General features: G+C 33.2%; 1 protein-coding gene across 4 annotated transcripts in view; it reads left to right on the top strand.

Annotated features, from left to right (window-relative positions):
• The window catches only part of ELP4 (elongator acetyltransferase complex subunit 4), a 241,613-nt gene that overhangs the window by 82,847 nt on the left and 137,377 nt on the right, over positions 1-21,389 (top strand). For all 4 annotated transcript variants that reach the window (XM_057317073.1, XM_026512178.4, XM_057317074.1 and 1 more), the window contains 2 exons: positions 6,670-6,754; positions 11,447-11,635. In XM_057317073.1, coding sequence (XP_057173056.1) covers positions 6,670-6,754; positions 11,447-11,635 — 274 coding nt within the window. The remainder of the gene's footprint in view (positions 1-6,669; positions 6,755-11,446; positions 11,636-21,389) is intronic.

The following is a 21,389-nucleotide window of genomic DNA, read 5'->3' on the forward strand; positions in this document are numbered from 1 at the left end:
TAAAAAAAATTTGTTCATATATTTTACAGTGCACATGATGGGGGAGGGGCAGAGGGAAAGTGAGAGAAGGAGACTCCCTGCTGAGTACAGAGCCTGATACCAGGCCCAATCGCACAACCCTGAGATCATGACCTAAGCTGAAATCAAGAGTCAGATGCCCAACCAACTCAGCCGCCCAGGTGCCCATAATTTGTACACTTTTAATGGGTGAATTGAATGGTATATGAATTATATCTGTGTCAAATTCTGTTAATAAAAATTAAAGAATCCATTTATTTTAGCCAGTGGAGGTCACTGGTGACCATAATAACAGTTTTAATGAAATGATGTTGGTATAAGCCTAATTGGAATGGTTTTAAGTGAAAATGTAAGGGAAGGAATTGGAGACACCAAATGTTAGAAAACTCAAGGAGTTCTGATGCAGAAAATTAGAGTAGTATCTGGCAGAGGAAGAGGGACAGGAAATGTTTTTATTTTCTTAAAAGGAAGAGATATGAGTATGTTTATAGATTTTAGAATACATCCAGTAGAAAGGGAAAGTTAATGATATGAGAGAGGTGGAAGAATTGCTAGAGTGACATCCTATGGAATAAGGTCTAGGAGCAAGTAGGGATACTGGGTTAGTATTGGTGTTTAAATAATTCACCTGTGGGGTGCCTGGCTGGCTCAGTAGAGCACGTGACTCTTGATCTCAGGGTTGTGAGATCAAGCCCCACATTGGACATAGAGCTTACTTAAAAAAAAAAAGAAGTTTCATAAGCAGTTCAACTATGGTAATGTAGGAAGAGAAATTATTTATGTTGGTAAAGATGCTGATGGGTAGGTAAATGTAGTGATAGATGTCTCTGCTGGTTCTGTTTTCTCAGTGAAATGTTATAAGCTAAGAATAAAGATGGGTAAGGATTATTAGACATTTGTATATAAAAAGAGAAAGTATGAAAAAGTCACTGAGGAGGGTGAGACTGTGTATAGTGGGATTGCCAGGCAGTCTTTAAGGGCCTGTTGAAGTATGAGGTCATAATTTTACGCTGAGACCAGTCCACTTGGATGGGGCCAATTCTCCCACCACTTTAAAACTGTACTGAGGCAAATAGGGAGTGTGCAGAGAGTTGAATTTACCCAGAATAGTTTTGCTGAGCAAGTGAGACAAAGCAAGAGAAGAGCAAGGAAGTAGACATAAGGATTGATCATGGATCAAGGTGGTTAAATATTTGAAAGGGTATATCAAGAGGAATGAGTGAAGAAGTGATAGGCAATGGCATGGAGGTCTCAGTATGGTCAAATGATTACATATGGGCTCTAGGTGGAAAGATAGGAAGTGGCAGTTGTGGGAAGGACAGAGCGTGAATTGAGATTACATAGTGATAGCAATTAGTGATAATGGCAAGGTCTAAGGTATGATCATAAGAGTGAGCACCATAGGTAGGATGGAAACAAGATCATTGGGGAAGAGGTGGTCAAGAAACCGAAAGTCCAGGATGTTTGAAAGATAATTAATGACCCAGGTTTGGCTAAATGACAACAATGATGGGTAATAGGAGACGTAATCTAATGACTTGTTTACGTCAGTAAGTAAAGGAAATCAGAGTAATGTTGAACTGAATTCTTTTTCATGAAAGACCGTAACCTCTTTCAATAATATCTCTGTCAGACACTGGATGCAATTCTTGTATCCTCATGTTCTTAGTATTTTCCCAACTGTGGCTCAGAGGTCTGTGCTGGTCACTGCTCTCCTTGCATTCCTAGTCTCTGTATGTTCTACTCTTAGAGTATTCATGATGAAGAGAATCAAACTCAGTGTTATTAGGTGAAAAGCATCAGAAAAGAAAAATCTGTGATAGCCTTCAGGATAATAGTAATGGAATTTTTAACTTGAAAATTACTTGTGAATAGACTTCACAGTCTTTATAGTCACATGCAAATTATATGCTAATATAACTTTAGCTCAGCAAACCATTTTACACAATTAGTTGAGACATTTGATATTGTGCCTACTGCCCTATAAGTATATCTCACTATTTGTCATAAATGAATACTTGAAATATATGTGTAAATAGAATTTTGGTTATACAAATCATATTTTCTCAATGATTTGCATAATAATATCAAAAGTGCTTCATCTTCACTTTAAATTAATCCTAATTGGGATTGATAACAGTTTTTCTTCCTAAGTATTTCTATCAAGTAGTTAAATCAATATTAAAATGCACCAGAAGTTCTTATTTTCAAAAACCCAGCAATTAATCATTTTAATGAGAGAAATCAGTCTTAAAAAGAAAAAAGTCATTCTTGAGCCATGTAATTTCAAGTCAGAAAGGACAAGAGAGATTATTAATGCAACTCTATCACATGAAAAAATTTTGAGCCCCAGAACAGAAAAATTAGATACTTTGCCTCATTATCACACATTTAGCTATAGTTGCTGATACAGGTAGACCAGGAACCCAGATCTTGAGCATACTATCCGCTGTGTTATACTGGTATCTCATTTAGATATTATAAATCTACATTTTTCCGTCTTGAATTGTCTTTATATGTCATGTATCAAGTTAATACAAGTGAGACCTATTTGTGAAGGTCTCATAGGTGTGACTATAAGAAAAAGATCTTCCTAAAACTATACACCTGAATACTTTGTGTTAAATGGAGTCATGTTCAAACCTCCTCACAGCCGCATTAGTGTATTTGAACCCACAGACTTTTCATTGAATCTGGATCTCACTCTGAGGCTTTATCTTAGTTTAGCTGAAAAAGCAGACAAGTTAAAGTTTTAGAAAACGTTTTAGGTGCCTCTTGTGTCACTTAATTGTTGTCCAGCTTTAAACAAATCACTTAAGTCTCCAAAGGGTCTTAATTTTCTCTACCATAAAATGGAGCTAATGACTCTATTTACCTGACAAGGCTGTTGTAATGACCAAATGTGACAGAGATGCAAAACGTTTTTGAGTATTTACTATGTCAGACACTTTACCAGTAGATAAAATCAAGTTCTATTACAAAAAATACCCAAGAGTTCATTATCTATGAGTAAATGTTTCACTTATCAAATAGTTATTTCATATATATAATTTTATTTTTATAATTAAATTTTCACAAATAAAATCTCGTCTTTGTTACCCAAGCTTTTTTGTTGTTGTTACATTTACATTTATTCTTTGATCACATTGAGACTTTTTAAAAAGTATTCCTTTGTTCATTGAGAAACTACAAGGTCATTAACTGGTATATATTATCTGCTTGATTTCTTTTCTAGACATACTGCGTCTGTAGCTACACCTAGATATGCTATAGCAGATTTTTATAATTTTTTTTTAAGATTTATTTATTTATTTGAGAGAGAGAGAGCACTAGCGTGGGGAACACAAAGGGAGAGGGACAAGCAGACTGTGCTGAGTGTGGAGCCCAGTGCGGGCCTCAATCCCATGACCCTGAGATCATGACCTGAGCTAAAATCAAGAGTCCGAAGCTCAATGGGCTGAGCCACCCAAGCGCCCCCTTTTTTTTTAATCTTTCTTAATGAGACTGATAAAATTACTTTTCACAGAAAAACCAATGCCATTTGTGGATAGAAATTGAAGCTCTCTAATGTAAATGCCAATAAACCTCCTGCTGAAAATTGTGTGTGGGAGATACTGATAACTACAAAAGTCTCATTTCTTTCTGTCAGTTTTTAAAACATGTTGAACTTTGCCATCAAAATATAAATTTAGGGGTGCCTGGGTAGTTCAGTCAGTTAAGCCTCTGACTCTTGATCTCAGCTCAAGTCTTGATCTCAGGGTCGTGAGTCCAAGCCCTGCACTGGGCTTCATGTTGGGTGTGGAGCCTACTTAAAAAATATATATATGTATAAATATACATTTTGTGTCATTGGACCCCTTTTCCCCATGTTTAACATTAATATAAAGAAATCAATTACTGTCAGAAGACATGGTAATATAAGCAGACATGGAACAATTTTTTGACTGAAAAATATTTTAAATACTTGATATTTTTAAAGGTAAAAATTAAAGTCCTAATAATCGTTTTTATATTCTTTGTACTGTTATAGTTTTAAAGACAAATTGTGGAATCTCAAGTTAGATCATTTTACTATAAAAGTTGTTTAAAATTTAAAAAATCAAGGTAGAATAGTATACATGATTTGAAATGTGCTGCCTTTGGGACATGTTTTAAATACTTTGATGACCTAACCTTTGTTAATTAATTGCTTGGAAACAATGAGGAGGACAGGGTCATATTCGTAACTAGATTTTCTTCTGCCAACTCCTGATTTATAAGTTACTATACTTGCTAAACAGCAACAAAAAAAGACGATAGCCTCAAAATTAAAGGGGTTTAATTTTTTAAAAAATTTAGGTGACAACAGAGGATATTTTTATCAGTAAAAAATATTTTTATCAGTATTGCTGGTAGGAACTGTATCTCATGGAGATGAACAATACTTAGTAGTAGTGTAATATCAATACCATATAAACTAGTTCAGTTTTAAATGCTGTAATCCCATGTATCATAAATGAATCCCATGTATCAATTTATATACCTAAATATATTGATTTTTCCCATTTAATTTTTTTTATCAAAGTGTTTACTGTCCTAGAAATCAGATTGGTTTGGGAAAGTTTATTACTTATAAAGTTCTAAGCATTGCTGGTGACTGGATTATTTTATGTCAGTGTTAAATAAGGAAAGAGATTAAGATGTATTGGCTTTATGTCTTATTTCTGTTCTCATATCAAACCTCTCCACCACCTTTGAAGAGAATCGTAGCCCTACGATAGCTACCTTAACAAACTGGGAGAATACAAAATAAATAACCGATTGTATTGGTTGAGTAGTGGCAACAAAAAACGAAGAAATAATTTATGTATATGTTGTCTAGTAATGTACCTCAGATAGCAAATTTACTACCAAGCACTGAAGGCAAATTTTATTATTGAACAATTTGGGGCAGAAGGAAAAATGCTTAAGAAACTTTCTGTAATATATGAAATAATGTCTTGAGTAGATTCATTATTGGTGAATTAGAATGAACTGGATATATTCTTGATCCACCCTCCTTTAACCCATACTGACATTCATCAAATGGTTGGCTGAAATTCATTTCATAATCTGGAACCTTGGAGCAGATTTACCCCCTGTGCAAATCTAATTGACCCAGATAGGAATTGAACATGCTGCATTCAAACAGCAGCACTGTCTTCTGAAAGTTGAGCTAGCCGGGACACATACGTTACTTATTTATTCATATATGTTTATGTATTTATATACATTCCTATATTCATATATTTATGAAAGAGTCACTTCAGTGCCATTATGGAATATCATTTTTATAGACACATTTCTTCACTCATTAAACTGGAAAAATGTGTCCTATAATCCAGTCCCTCATTGAAAATGGAGAAATAACTATATGTGAAATAACCATACTGCCAAAGCCTTCACTTGGAGTCATATTTGTTTTGCACATAACGGCATTCCTTTCTTTTGGTTTTCTTTTTTGTTTTTGTTAGGTACTTTGGGGGCTAGCTCTGGCTGTTCAGTAAAACATTTACAGAGATGTGCAGCAGGCTGAACAACCTCCCATTGATTTTGCCATTAAGTAGTCAGCTACTTTTCCTAACTTGTTAGGTTCTTTAACATTGCACGTGTGCTTCAAATTATATTTCATTTTTTCTTTAGGGCACTGATTCTGCATATGTGATTGCTTTACTTAGGATCAGAGTAAAGCAAACACTTTTGTATTTTTAAGGACACCCACAGCTTTCACAGCATTCATCACTTAAATGTCTGTGAAATAGCTATGCTCCAGAACCTCATTATCATGACAATGTTCAGCCATAGCACCAGGTTGTGTTTATCGAGAATATTAAATTCAGTCAGTGTTAAACCAGATGTTCTTCACAGTAACTAAATTTTTTTTAGGTGTTTCATAACACTTGTAAAAAAAATTTTAAAAGTAAACTCTCCACCTAACGTGAGGCTTGAACTCACGACCCCAAGATCACAAGTCTCATGCTGTACCAACTGAGCCTGCCAGGCTCCCCATTTTTGTGAAATATTTTAAAATAGTGCCATTAATACTAATATTCATGTGAGAGGTAATTCATCTTCTTGAATTCATACATTTATTTTATTTTCATCTTAAAAACAAAGTGGAAATTATACTCACTTGTCTTCATAGGCCTTAAAAGATCACATTTTTTAATTACTATTAACTATTAGTTTATTCTAGGAAAATTAAAACTTTTCTGGAAGATGAGCTTAGGTGATTGAGACATTGATTCAGGTGTACTTGGCATAGCAGTTCATTAACTATGTGTTAATTATCTATGATTACCCCTGAAAAGCTATAGTGGCTTCATCTTCTAGGTTGTTTCATTAAATCATTAATTTTCTTGGAGGTAACTAAGCTTGACATAATTAAGCCATCTCAGTCTCTACAGATTTTTATCTTCCCATGATGTCAAGAACACTGAGCTAGTTAATATAAGGCATTGTAACTTATTCCCTGGGTGTATTGACTACATATTTTTAAATTATTTATACTATTTTGGTTCATTTTATATTATATTTAAGTAATGTCATGAATTTCCTTAATGTTATAGGTTAGATTTTGAATTTCCTGTGTAATAAGCCCATTTATGTATTTGAACCATTTCTTACCAACAGTTCTTTGACCCATGGCTACAGAAAGCTGCTTCAGTTTATCCAGAACGTCATATATGAGGAAGGATTTGATGGATCCAGTCCCCAGGTATTGAGTGTCTTTTTTCAAAAAAACCTTTATAATCATGTATGTAATATTGTTTTTAAACTCTCCAGAGGTAAACCCAGAGGTTTTAGAATAATCGACAGTAAACAAGCTGTTCCCAAGCACAGAAGATGTAAATAAGCAGAGCACAGGCAGCCTTAGTTTAATTGTGAATGTGTATTTAAAGTTTTAGCTAAGTTCTCCGTGGAAGCACAGAAGATGTATACATACATGGTCGACATAAATAATTTTTAAATACATATTTGTAGCACCTGGGATTAATAAACAGCCACGTTTTGAAAATTACTCCTAAATCTGCAAGACTTACACTTTCTTATCTAAATTTTTTATATTTGTTTCAGTCCTTAATTGAATTACCTTATGAGTAAAAATTAGTTATTTTAAGATTTTATTTCTTATAACATCACACTTTGAGTTGTCTCATTGAATAAAAATTTTTTATTTGCTATCTTAAAATATTTTATAACTTAATTATTTCTCTGTAGCTCTATTTTTAAAAGCGGAAGTTTTTAAATTCCCACTATTAAAGATTCCAAATTCCTACTATTAAAGATGTTCCGGTTAGTTTAACTTAAACAAAATGAGAGGAATTTTATTTCTAGATATCATGCCTTTCAGAAATCTTTCTCAGTGATTTTAATTGCTATAGCTGCTAAGATTTTCAGTTCATTATTATTACTTTAGCAGAATTATTTCCAGAGCACCATTATTTTTATTGAAGAAAGCAAAGAATCCAAGTCCATTTTTTTGCGTTATCAACTGCATTTGTTCTTAATCCATAAATTTTAAGTATTCTTGTAAACTTTACTGCTGCACTTAATGTTTTTTTTTCCAAAGCAAGATAATTTTTAAATTTGTTTTGATCATCAGTTTAATAGCAAGTTGAAAATACGTATGTGTGTGGTGAAGCGTACACATTTATTTATAGATGGCTCTTCATGTATGTTGCAGTTTTTGTGATGGACCTTGGTTTTTATTACAATTTTATTTTGTTCATTGTTACTCCATTTTTGGTCCTAGCTAAGATTTATGGGCACTGTGTTCTCCCTTTGGTGGCATTGCCCGTCTGGAGAGGTAAATTGGTCCCTGACAGACACCTCTCCCCACTCGCTGTGGTTACTATGGAAACAGGCATGTCATAACAGTTCCTATGATACAGTGTGCAGAGCTGCTGTTCTTGCAGAATGATGACACATCTTCGAAGAGCAAGAAATTTTATAAAATTCAAAACAAAGGCAACAGCAAAATGATATACACATACTTGCATATATATATATGTATATATACACATATATGTACACACATGTACACTCATCCATCCAAAGGACCCTTGAGCAGTAAGCTATTATTGGAATGGAATGAAGTGTTTGTTTTCTTAGTTATTTATCTGAGTATGAAAAACACCACCATTTTCAATAAATAGTATTTTATTTCACGAAAATTGATAAGCAACAAACTGAACTGGTTTGTCTCTCTGAACCAGAGGTTCTACAACTATTGACTTTCATAAAGATTAAACAGAGTTGAGGTAGATATTTATATGGTGTAATACCAAGAATGCTGAAAAAATTTACAATATGCCAGTAAGTTATTATAAAATATATTTCTGATTTTATTGGAACAAAAGCATAAATTGTATGTTGTGTTTTTATGTTAATAAATTTTCATACTGTTATATTACAGAATGTATCATTTGCTAAATTACCTCATCTATACATCTGTCTCAGAAACTTCAGTTGAGTTCAAGAAGCCACAAAAATGCATCTGTGAAGCCCTACTTCAAAAAATATTATTCCTGAGTCAAAATAATGTTCTGATACTGAAATAAATCCTCCCTTAAAAAAAAAAGATTTTTTATTTATTCATTTGAGTGAGAGAGACAGAGAGCACAAGCTGGGGGAGCAGCAGGGACAGGAGAGGGAGAAGCAGACTCTCTGCTGAGCTGAGAGCCTGATGTGGGGCTCAGTCCCAGGACTCTGGGATCATGACCTGAGCCAATGGCAGACACTTAACCAACTGAGCCACCCAGGCGCCCAAATCCTTCTTTTTAAAAGGAAGTTTTCATCTTACTTTCTCTATCACTACATTTTCAAATAAACTTATATTTGCAAATTCCTTAATTTAGTTTATTTGAAGTAGGCTATACAGAACTGAGTATTATATACTATTATATAATTACCTTGGTAGTAAGTAAAGTAGTATAGCTCATCTGTAAAGATATTTGGAATGGAGACATTTGCAAATTGCTGTCATAATTTCATTTAAGTTATGATTTTTAAATATCTAAGAAATGTGCAATAAAAATGAAATTTGAACATTGATTTTACTTAGAATACCAGATTAAATATTTTAGATGTTCTCATAGGAATACATTTAACTGTTTATTGTTCAGCTTTCCACAAAAGGTTATTTGATAAATTCTATTGTGCCTCACGATGTTCCCCATTATTATATGGCATAACAAAGGAATTATATGTCCAAAACAGCACAGGAACTTTGTAACTCGGCCTTTGTTTTTGCAATTACTGTCATTTTTTTAAAAATATGAATGTATTCCCTATGTTGAAGTATTATGCTCAATTATATATTCTAATGTGCTGAGTACCTGCCTCACTTAAATATCTTATTCTTCATTCTTTGGCTTAATATTTTCATTTTATTTTCAGATGTATCAGTATATCTGTCAAAGTCGCTAAACCTCTGTGGTTCTTCTGCTTCTGCACCTGACAGCATTTTTGTTATAAACTTCTGGCAGATGCTCTTTGGTACAATAGTTGGTAACGGTGACTGGGTTAAAATATACCTTTAGTGATCTTTAGTTTCTGAAATGTTGACGAAGGAAGACACATAATGCTGCTCTCCTTCCACCTTCAGGTTTTGTTCTAATACCTAGAATTTGGGGAAAGATTTCTCTCTCTCTTTTTCCAGATTGCTCTTTCTGCTGAGAATCTAATTTGAGCCACAGTTCATGAGGAAACAAGTTTAGGAATGACAAAATGAAACTTAATCTTGCCATTTTACTTAAATTCTGAGTCTCTAAGTAATACAGTGTAAAGGATAACCTATCAGTTCACAGATACATGAATTCATCAAAAACTTATTTAAACTTCTAAAATGTGCTGTGATACATATTATTACTTCATTTCATTCAAGTAATGCAGAAATTAAAAAAGAAAACAATTTTTATGGACTGCCAAGGATCATAATATATATCTTAAGGTGATTGCCTATCATAAACTTAATACAACCAGAAAAGAAAATTAGACCAGCTGCCTTGATAGTATTCCAGGTCCTTGGAGTTAGGAAGGTTTTTTTAGATGTGCTTAAACCAAATTCCTTTTTCTGTAATCTCATTTTAATAGTTTTATGCAACCCATTTTGTCCCTTTATATATTTGAAGGATTATATGGGTTCATAGAACAATGTTCTATCCTTTTTATTATAGAGATGAGAAAATGAATGCATAAGTAGTGTATGGGTCTTGCCCAGAATCACAGCTTCTTAGTTCAGACTGTGAACATCTGTCTTACCCATTTTACTAATTGTCCCCTTTTGTTTTTCCTCTTCTAACATTTCAGTGTTTCATTCATTTTCCTACTTTCCTTTGTTGATGAATTCTGAAAAATACACAACCTCAACTTTCATTCTGTAATATCAGGGAGACAATAGTTGGTTAATTAATTATATTACTTAAATAAATTTTATTTTAGTATAGTAATAACAAATGATATATTATAGGATCTGGCTTCATCAGAAATCACACTCAAAAATGGCACATGTTCCAAATTTTTGCTTTAAGAGAGAAAACTTACTTTCCCCATTAGAATTGTAATAATAATTTTTCAATTATTTCCATGCGCCAGGTTTTGCTAATGTCTCCTCCTTCACCCAGAAATTTTGCCAGATTGCTAGGGAAAGCATTTATAAAACATTTGTTCAATTAGAATAACCGAAACAGTAAAATTTGTTATAAATACATCTCTGGCAAACACTTATTGGTAATCATCTTAGATTTTACTTAATGGTTTTTAAATGTTCTTTCCCAGGAAATATTAGTCACTATTATGACCTTAATATCAATAGTCTTGACTTCTAAATGTTCACTTGTTCAATTTTATGAAAAGCGTTGAACTTAAATTATTTTGTAAAAATGGCTTCAAGAAGAATAAATAAAGGCATATATAGAGTGTAAAACCAAAACACACATTTTTAAACTTCTTTCAAACAAAGTATCAGGTGTTGGACACTGTAGCATTAAATGAGAAATATTGAGCAAATTATTGTTTGTTGAAAGACTTGTAGAATTTCGTAATACTTTTTGTAAGCACTGTGGTTTAGATATTCTTTATTGCAACTGATTTTTGTATGTTATTTCAGGTGCCTCAAACATAATCTTTACAGTAGTCACTGTTAAAATGTAGAAACTTGAGGCTTTTGATACTCTTCAAATTTTCCAAAAGTAAGAAAAAGATCAGCTCTTTTTTTTTGCACTCTTGTAATAATGAAGACCCTTTATATTGCATTATACTAACTACACATAAAGGTTTTTACCACCTCTACTGACATTATCTCCCTAATCTTTTATAAATTTAAAAACTGGCAAAAAGAAGTGAAAGAGGTATCCTATTGGTTAACAAAACCTAATGTGTTTACCTCCCTCCCACTTTCCTTTAGAAAAAACAGAAAAACATTTTAAGAATAGGAATCCAGAGTCTTGGTTCACCTTTGTGGGGAGATGACATTTGCTGTACAGAAAACTGTGACAACAGCCACAGCCTTACGAAGTTCCTGTATGTTCTCCGTGGTCTTCTGCGAACCTCTCTTTCAGCCTGTATCATCACAATGCCCACACATCTTATCCAGGTATGAATCTTTCCAAAAGTTCTTTCCCCTAACTAGTGCGACATAATGAAGAGCAATATATAAATGCTTTATGAGTCTGAGTCTGATAAGTTATTTTCATGTGCCATTTAAATAAAACAGAGGAAAATGTCTTTTATTTTAAATAAAATTAAATTAAATTAATTGTTAAATTGTTGTGTATTTGTGGTGTTTGTATACAGTGAATATATGGTAAGTTCATTTTAATAATGTTATTATTTTTTTATTTCTTATAAACATATAATATCATTTTAACATGAGGTGATTTTTACTGATATCTTTTCATTAATCATAAAGCTGATCTGAACATGGATCTTGAAAAAATACTTGTACACCTATATTCTTAGCAGCATTATTTATAATACCTAAAATGTAGAAGCAATCTGAGTATCCGTTAACAGATGAATTGATAAGCAAGATGTGGCCTATATTGCAATGGAATATTATTCAACCTTGAAAAGGAAGGAAACTCTGAAATATGCGGCAACACTGATGAATCTTGAGGACATTATCCTAAGTGAAAAAAGTCAGTCACAAAAAGACAAATACTGTGAGCCCATTTACATGAGGTACTTAAAAGTATTAAAAATCATAGAGACCTACGGTAGTATGGTGGTTGCCAGGGTCTGGGGGGAAGAGGGAATGGCAAGTTATTATTTAATAGGTACAGAGTTTCAATTTAACAAAATGAAAACAGGTCTGGAAATTGTTAGTGGTGATGGTAGCACAACATTATGAATGTATTTAATATCACTGAACTTCACACTTAAAAATGGTTAAAATGGTAAATTTTATGTTACGTATCTCCATGTTCAAAATTTTGAAGGAAAAAGGAAAGAGAAAAAGTTGATCTCAATAGGACAAGTCCCCTCTTCCCTTGCTGTTTCTATGTATAAACCTCCTGAAGCTCCACTCTCAGGAAAAGAGGTCAGTCCTCCCCAGATAGAAAAAGAGGGATCTTCACAAGATTTTCTTCAATGGCTCAGAAAAGTCCTTTTATTTAGAATGTTCAAGAGGCTGGGGTGCCTATCTGGCTCAGTCAGAAGAGCTTGCAACTCTTAATCTCAGGATCATGAGTTCAAAGCTCACATTGGATGTAGAGATTACTTAAATAAATAAAACTTTAAACAAAAATTTATTTTATCTTTTTTTATTTCATTTTTTTCCCTTGAGAGAGAGAGTGGGGGAGGGGTATGGAGGGTGCAGGGGCCGAGGGAGAGGGACAGAGAGAATCCTAAGCAGATTCCACGCTCAGCACGGAGCCCAACGCAGGGCTCAGTCTCATGACCCTAAGACTATGACCCAAGCCAAAATCAAGAGTTGGACGCTCAACCCACTGAGCCACCCAGGTGCCTCCCCCAAAAACAATTTTTTTTTAAAAAGAGTGTTCAAGAGGCAAGTTGGGGACAATTGTCATCATTATTATTATTGTACAGGTAGTAGAGAAACTAGAATTACATTATATATTTTCCCATGGTATTATCATATATATATTTCTATAACAAATGTACAATACTAGAAATAGTAAAAAATTGTCTGCAGTGAATAGAATGTGAAAGTCAAAATAAGCAAAATCACCGAAATCATTTTTTCTAATGTACAGACTAAAACACCATGGGAGGGAGGGATGGGGTGGCTGGGTGATGGACATTGGGGGGGGGGGGGGAGTATGTGTTATGGTGAGCACTGTGTATTGTATAAGACTGATGAATCACAAACCTGTACCCCTGAAACAAATAATACATTATATGTTTAAAAAATTTTTCTAAAAAGACCACTATGATTTGAAATGAAATTTATAGCAGAACAGTTTGGAGTTTTGTTTTCCTTTACTTCTGTAGGAAGTCATAATAATAATAATGATAGCAGCTAACAAATATAAAACACTTAAAGTCAGGATCTAACGGTTCTTATAAAATTTTATAACTACTGTTATAATCTCCATTTTACATATAAGGAAACTGAGGTACAGAAAATTAAGAAACTAGATCAATATTCAATACTTGAGAAATCATGATTTGAACCCAGAAAATGTATTCCAGAACCACATACTAGAATATGTAACAGGTTTTTATTCTGGAACTCATTCAAAACTAGTAATCTCATATCTTTTATCTTAGAGCTAGAAATGACATATGGCTCATCTGTGCTAGGCTCCTGCCTTTGGACAAGTAAAGCATTATCCCTATTTTGAGGTCTGAACCGAAGTGACATATTCAAGCAAATCACAGAAACAAAGACTATACTTGGTGAGATTGCAGGGGTCTATGAAAACTCTACATTTAATTACATTAACAGAAATATGAGATATAATTGAAATTTGAAGTTTGCCAAGGAGATAAAGAAATAACATTTTAAAATGCTGTATCTAAACTTACTGTGTAAGGGTTAAAACTGAGACTTTGTTTAAGGACTATGTGAAGTTTGTAAAACATGAATCCTTGAGCTTTCCATCAATGTACAGGAAAAGGTTCATATTTTCCTTTAAGAAAAAGTCACTATTTTAAGTGACTATTTAAAAATTTTAAGATAGTCTGATGCAGCACCGTATTCCCTTCTTGCACAAGTGAAAAGAGGAGTGTAATTGACAGTGTACCCTCATACATTGTCAGTGACTTGTGCTTTTGAGCTTTCTGAGAGTTACCATAGCAACTTTCTGCTGTTCAAGTTAGCATTCCCCTTTAATAGTTACAAACTTTTAGCAAAATAAAAATTAGATCTTAATCAGAAAAAAATTTTTGACTTTTCACATCAAGATTTCTTTTTTTGTTTGTTTGTTTGAAGTAAACACTACCCCCAACATGAGGCTTAAACTCACAATCCCAAATTGATATCAAGAACTGCTTGCTGTCCCAACTGAGCCAGCCAGGTGCCTCTCACATCAAGATTTCTTAAATCCAAATATTTCCCTCTCAACAAATTGGGGAGAAAAATCTGCATTTCTTATAAATTTATTTATTGAAGCTGTGTTTTACTATTTTATGCATTCATTCATTTCTTCTACACTGTTTTTGAGTGACTGGTAGTGCTATAGCCCACTTTATAAATCAGTGGAAATTTTTAAATGAACAAGATACTGGTTCCTTTCAGGGACCTTACTCTCTAGTGGAAAGGTAAATATTAAAAACCTCTGTTACAATCTGAAAATGAAGTTAAGGAAACAATTGCATTCATAATAGCACCAAAAAAGAATAAAATACTTATGAATAATTTTAACAAGGAAAATGTAAAACTTATACTCTGAAAACTACAAAACATTGTTGAAAGAAATTTTTAATGATCTAAATGAATGGAAAAACTTCCCAGGTTCGTGGATCAGAAGGTCCAAAATCAATACGACCATAGTCCCCAAACTCACTACAGATCCAGTGCAGTCTTAGCAGAATTCCAGCTGACTTTTTGGAGAAATTTGCAAGCTGATTCTAAAATAGCTATGGAATTTCAGAGGACTTAGAATAACCAAAATAATCCTAAAATAAATTAGGAGGACTCATATTTCTCAATAGCAAACTTACTATAAAACAATGGTAAAAGACGGCGTAGTACTCTCATAAAATAGGCATATAAATCAATGGAATAGAATTGAGAGTTCTGAAATAAATCCATGTGGTCAACTGATTTCGACAAGGGTGCCGAGACCATTCAATAAGAAAAGAATTGTCTTTTTCAACAAATGGGATGGGACAATTAGATAGCCACATGCAAAAGAATGAAGTTGGACTATTACCCCACAGCATGTACAAAAATTAATTCAAATGGATCGAAGACCTAAATGTAAGAGCCGAAACTATAAAACTCTTAGACAAAAACTTAGGGAAAAATCTTTATAACCTTAAAGATTTGGCAAAGAATTCTTAGATATGGCACCAAAAGCACAAACAATGAAAAAAAATAGACAAATGGGACTTCATCAAACTTAGAAAGTTTTTTTTCTTTAAAGTAGCTTCCGCGCCCAGTGTGGGGTTTGAACTCACAACCCTGAGATGAAGAGTCACGTGCTCTACCAACTAAGCCAGACACACACCTCAAAATTAAAAACTTTTATGTTCAAAGGACACCATCAAGAAATCATTGTGATAGGTGAAAATATTTACAAGTCATATATCTAATTAGAGATTTGTATCTACAACACATAAAGAATGCTTTCAACTCAATAATAAAAAGACAATTCAATGAAAAATGGAAAAGGAATTTGAATATACAATTTCCAGAGAAAATAGACAAATGGCCAGTTAGCACATGAAAGATGCTCAACATCATTAATCATCAAAAATGCAAATCAAAATTACAATGAGACACTACTTCACACTCTCTAGGATGGGTAGAATAAAAACTCAGGTAACCGTTAAGTGTTGGCAAGCTGAAGAAATTGGAACCCTCATACTCTGCTGGTGGGAATGTAAAAGGGTACAGCTGCTTTGGAAACAGTCTGGCACTTTTGAGTGATTCCACTTATAAATATATACCCAAGAGAAATGAGACCATGTGTCCACATAGAAACTTGTGCATGAATGTTTATAGCGCCATTATTCATAGGAGCCAAAAGATGGAAACAGCCTAAATCTCCATTAGCTGATGCCTCAATAAACAAATGTGGTATATCCATACAATGAAATATTATTTGGCTATAAAAAGGAATGAAGTACTAATATTTGCTACAAGATGGATGAACCTTAAAAAATATTATGCCAAGTAAAAGAAGCCATCACAAAAGAACATATACTATATGATGTCGTTAATATGAAGGTCCTGAATAAGGAAATCTGTAGAGACAGAAAATAAATAGCGTTACCTAGGGCTTGGAGTGTAGGGAGACATGGAGACCTTGAGTATGTGGAGGGGTGATTTGTAAAAAGTTTGAAGGTTTGGGGCTTTTTTTTAAGGTAAAGAAAATGAGTTAAAATTGCCTTGAGTGATGTTTGCACATATCTGTGAATACTGAAAAACCACTGAATTGTACACTTTAAATGGATGAATTGTATAACATGTGAATTTTATTTCAGTAAAGCTGCTGATAAAAAAAAAAAAGATAAGCTACAAAATAGCAGAGTTATGAGGAAACCAGATCAGAACTTTAGTCCAGTTGTTCTCAAACTTTTTTATCTCAGAACCTCTTTACACTCTTAAAAACTATGGACGATCTCTACACTTTTATTCATTTGGGTTGTATCTATTGATATTTACCAAAACAGGAATTTTTAAATTTTTATGAATTCAGTTAAAATATTAGTAAAATGATTACATGATTGTAAATAATAATGATTTTCCAAAACAAAAAAAAAAATTTAGCAGAAAGTGTAACTTTTTTTTACATTTTTCCTCAGTAGAAAACACAGATTCTAATATTGGCTTCCTTATTCAGTCTATTGTAATATATTGTTTTGGTTGAAAAATGAAAAGAAAATCTGACTTCACACAGATACATTGTTTGAAAAGGGAGAGTTGTTTTAATAGCCTTTTCAGATAATTGTGGATATTCTTCTTCAATATACACTGAAACTTGAAAAAGAATAGTTTTATAAACATTGATTACAATGTGGAATCAAAAACTGTATCAATGAACTTTTTCATGTTATGTTATACTAAAAGGCATTGGTTTATCTTGTGCTTTGAATGGGTCTTTTACCCATTCAAGAGATCCACATTTCTTTTTTTTTCTTTTTTTTTTTTTTAAAGATTTTATTTATTTATTCGACAGAGATAGAGACAGCCAGCGAGAGAGGGAACCCAAGCAGGGGGAGTGGGAGAGGAAGAAGCAGGCTCATAGCAGAAGAGCCTGATGTGGGGCTCAATCCCAGATTGCCGGAATCACGCCCTGAGCCAAAGGCAGACGCTTAACCGCTGTGCCACCCAGGCGCCCCCAAGAGATCCACATTTCATTCTTTGGCCGTTTGGAAGGCATTGATTCACCGAGTTGTGCAGATCTTCCAAATACTTACACATTTCATTATATCCTCTTGGTTAATATCAGCACCATCTACAGTGTTATACATGTCACAGTTTACTTATTGCTGATGAGTTTTTGAATGTAAAAATATACCGCAACTTCTTTATACTTCCCCCTACTGATGGGCATGAGTTTTTTCCAGATTGAAGCTATTATGAATAAAGCTGCTATGGACACTAATGTATGAGTCTTTGTACAGATACGTATTTTCATCTCTCGAGGAATCACATCCCTCCAAACCTTTTTATTTTCAGTCTTTTGTATTTTAGCCATTGTAGTGCCTGGGAAATGTGTGACATTGTGGTAATTCGCATTTCCTCGATAACTAATGATGTTCACCATCTTATCATATGCTTGCTATTTGCCTGTCTCCTTTTGTCTGTCTTTTGTCCATTGTTTTAAGTTATTTATCTCCTCATTGAATGGTAAAGTTCCTTAAATATTTTAGGCATAATCTTTCCAGTAATTTTCTTCTAGTCTATGACTTGGCCTTTTCTATTAATGGTATCTTTTGAAGAGCTGAAGTTTTTAATCTTAATGAAGTTTAACTTATCAATTTTTTAATGGTTAGCAGTTTCTCTCCCCTACTCCTCCCATTTTACAAATCTTTGCCCTCTCTATGGTCTTTTTCCTATGTTTTCATCTAAAAGTTTTATAGTTTTACCTTTTACTATTCCAATTTGAATTTTTTACACAACTTTAGTTCATGTTCTCAAATAGTTTTTGACTTATTAGTTAACATTCTAATTATATGTTAACACACTTCACATTCACTAATTCCCTTTTTATTAGTATTACTATTTACCAAGATACTTACTGTCTGCCTCAAACATGTGATTTCGTATAATCTTACATATCTAATACTTTGTAATCTCTGGGAAGTTAGGGCTACATATTTATTATTTTCTTTTTTGCCAGCTTAGGTTTATGATAATAATACATCATTAAAGACAATAAAGTGTAAAAATTCCTAGCACAGCAGCTAAGCTTTTTCTGGATGTTGGATAAAAGATAAAGAAGTAATGATCCTTTCTTAGGAAATTATTTCTAATATCTGATTGTTGAAACTTCTTGAATCTTTATTATAAATTATGTGATTTTAGCATTTTTTTCTAGCATACCCCAACCTTATCTGCAAATGGCCAACTTATTAAAGTGTCATTTAGTTACCTTAATTATGTACAGGATATCCCAGCATATTTCAAGTCTTACAACTGAAAAGTTTGGCATAAATAAGAAATGAATTTTGCCTCTTTGGCCAGTAGAATTTATTTATAATTTTATAGGAGGATAATTTATTTTTCCTTTAAGGGCTTTTTACAGATTATGCATGAACCTAACATTGTGAGTTTTATAATCACATGAATATTATAGGGAAACTCCTCTCTCTAATCATCTTAGACATTGTGCATGTACTTATATTGTTTGCATTATTGATACTAAGTGATTATAAAGTTAATACTTTAATATTAGTTTGGTAAGCTTTAATGAGCTTCTTGATTATGCTGATAAGTGAACTTGGAAGAGACTAATCAGATACTGGTGAAAATACTGCTATTCTTATTACTATGACAACTATACTATTACTATAACTATTAGGCACATACTACATGCCAAGCACTCTACAAGCGTTATGTCTTTGAATATTGACCACAAGCCTTACCTCTATTTTTACAAGGTCACATAGTTCATAAGTGGCAAGGCCAGTAATGTTCTAACTCATGTGTTTCCCTGACTCCAAACTCCAACATCTTCACTTTTAGGTTATCTAGCTAGCTTCCCTAATCACCACAAAAACTTTGCAAGATAGGCATGATGCCAGCTGCAAACAAGATTGAACTGAAATTAAGTGATTCAACAAAGTCACATATTTAATTACATATTTAAAGCTAATATCAGATTCAGATCTGTTTAAAACTTACTCTTTCCTCTCTGTCACACTACATCTTTATGTATTTTGAATTACTAACTACCTCTGATGGCAGTAACTTTCCATTAGGAAGAAAAGTTCTAGGCTAACATTGCTATATATAGCTCAGTATTTTTAAAGCGAAAACTATCATTGTAAAACCCTTGACAAATTAGTACATGTGAAAGATTAAGTAAAAAGTTTCATTGCATTCAGGGGAGGCAAAAAAGGTTGGAAGCATATTTCCTTACATGTAATTGCAAAGCAAAGAAAAACAATTATGAAATAAACACATGTATACATGCAATTTTCTTTATTCCAAAGGGATCAATGCAAGAAAAAGGAAAAGAAAATTTTTCAAACTTTCCTGTGTAAAGAAACAGCAGTCATACTATCAGATGACCTCAAGTTGTGCTATCTATATCACCAATTAAATAATGATTGAGATGATAAGATGGACTGGATGTCCGAACATTATGCAATATTTGCATTTTGGTATTTTATGGATGCATTTAAAACTTTATATAACTGGAAGAGATATAGTTTAAATTTATGTTTTTTAATGTACCAGTAAAAAGGCTATTTTGATATGGAAACAGAAAAGTGGAGGGTCAGACTTCATGATGAATCCAAGGTTAAGTAATGTGAGCAAGAATTAAGACATTTTCCTCAAAATAGAGAATATCTTTTTTTAAAAGCTGCTCATCTGTCTAAAATTTTCCCATTTTCCATAGTCTCTTCCCTCGGCAATCTTTCTAGCTATCATGTAAGTAGTTTTCTGGCCCTAATATCAGTTGAGCTATTAAAAAAAATTATTCTTTTGCTCTTTGAGCATGACATCTCACTATATATATATATATATATATATATATATATATATATATATATATATATATATATTTATATCAAAGTACTTAGGAGAAAATATAAGATTTAACAGTTTGCTTAAACCAATCATGATATAAATAGGAGATAAAACTCTTTTTAATGACTCTTAAAGACCGCAAGGAAAATCACAATGTTTAGGCTAAGGAAAGGGAATAAGAACTGGAAGCAGTATGCTTACAGTGCTAATCAAAGACATATGAATACACAGAACCAGGGGACTGTGAGTTTATTTAATAAATCTTATAGTGATTTCTCTCCGCCAGTTCTAGTCTTCAACTCTTTTCAAATATTAACTCATTTTACTCTCACAATAAGCCCATATGGTTGGTGCTATTATTGTCTCCATTTTACAGATTAGGAAACAAGGGACAAAAAAATTGAAGTGACTTTCCCAAGGTCACACAGCTAGTGAGGGGCAGGATTTAGACCAGACCAATACCCTCTAATTACCATACTCTTAACCACCATGCTATGCGCTTACTCAATGGAAGTACTAAAATACTGTCAAAATTCAGAAACACACTGTGCACAAGGTAGCATTCAATGACAGAAAGAGCCTTGGCTTTTGGAGACAGATAGACCCAATTAGCCATATGGTTTTAGTCTAGGCTTAACTTTGTCAGCCTTAGCTTCTTCCTCTGTAAAAATGGGGTGCAGAAGACCAAATTCAGAGGATTAGGGATAACATGTGCTGACACAGTACTGACACATAGCAGGCACCCAATCTATGTCAGCAATCATTACGTAACTTCACTATTCTTACTTAAAAAGACTTCCAAAGTTAAAAATTTGAACAAAGATCAGGTGACAAAAAAATAGGTGTACAAGTCCATCAAAGTAGTAGAAATCTTCAGCTTTCTTTCTCTTTTCATGAAAGACTCTTACAGAGTCTTCTCACAGGTTAGACCTGAGACAGACCAGGAGGCATGCATGAAGCAGATGGCCATCTAAATCATACTAACATCACCATGTTGTACTGTGACTCTTTAACA

The sequence above is a fragment of the Ursus arctos genome, unplaced genomic scaffold (genome assembly GCF_023065955.2).
Source record: "Ursus arctos isolate Adak ecotype North America unplaced genomic scaffold, UrsArc2.0 scaffold_23, whole genome shotgun sequence".
Lineage (NCBI taxonomy): Eukaryota > Metazoa > Chordata > Mammalia > Carnivora > Ursidae > Ursus > Ursus arctos.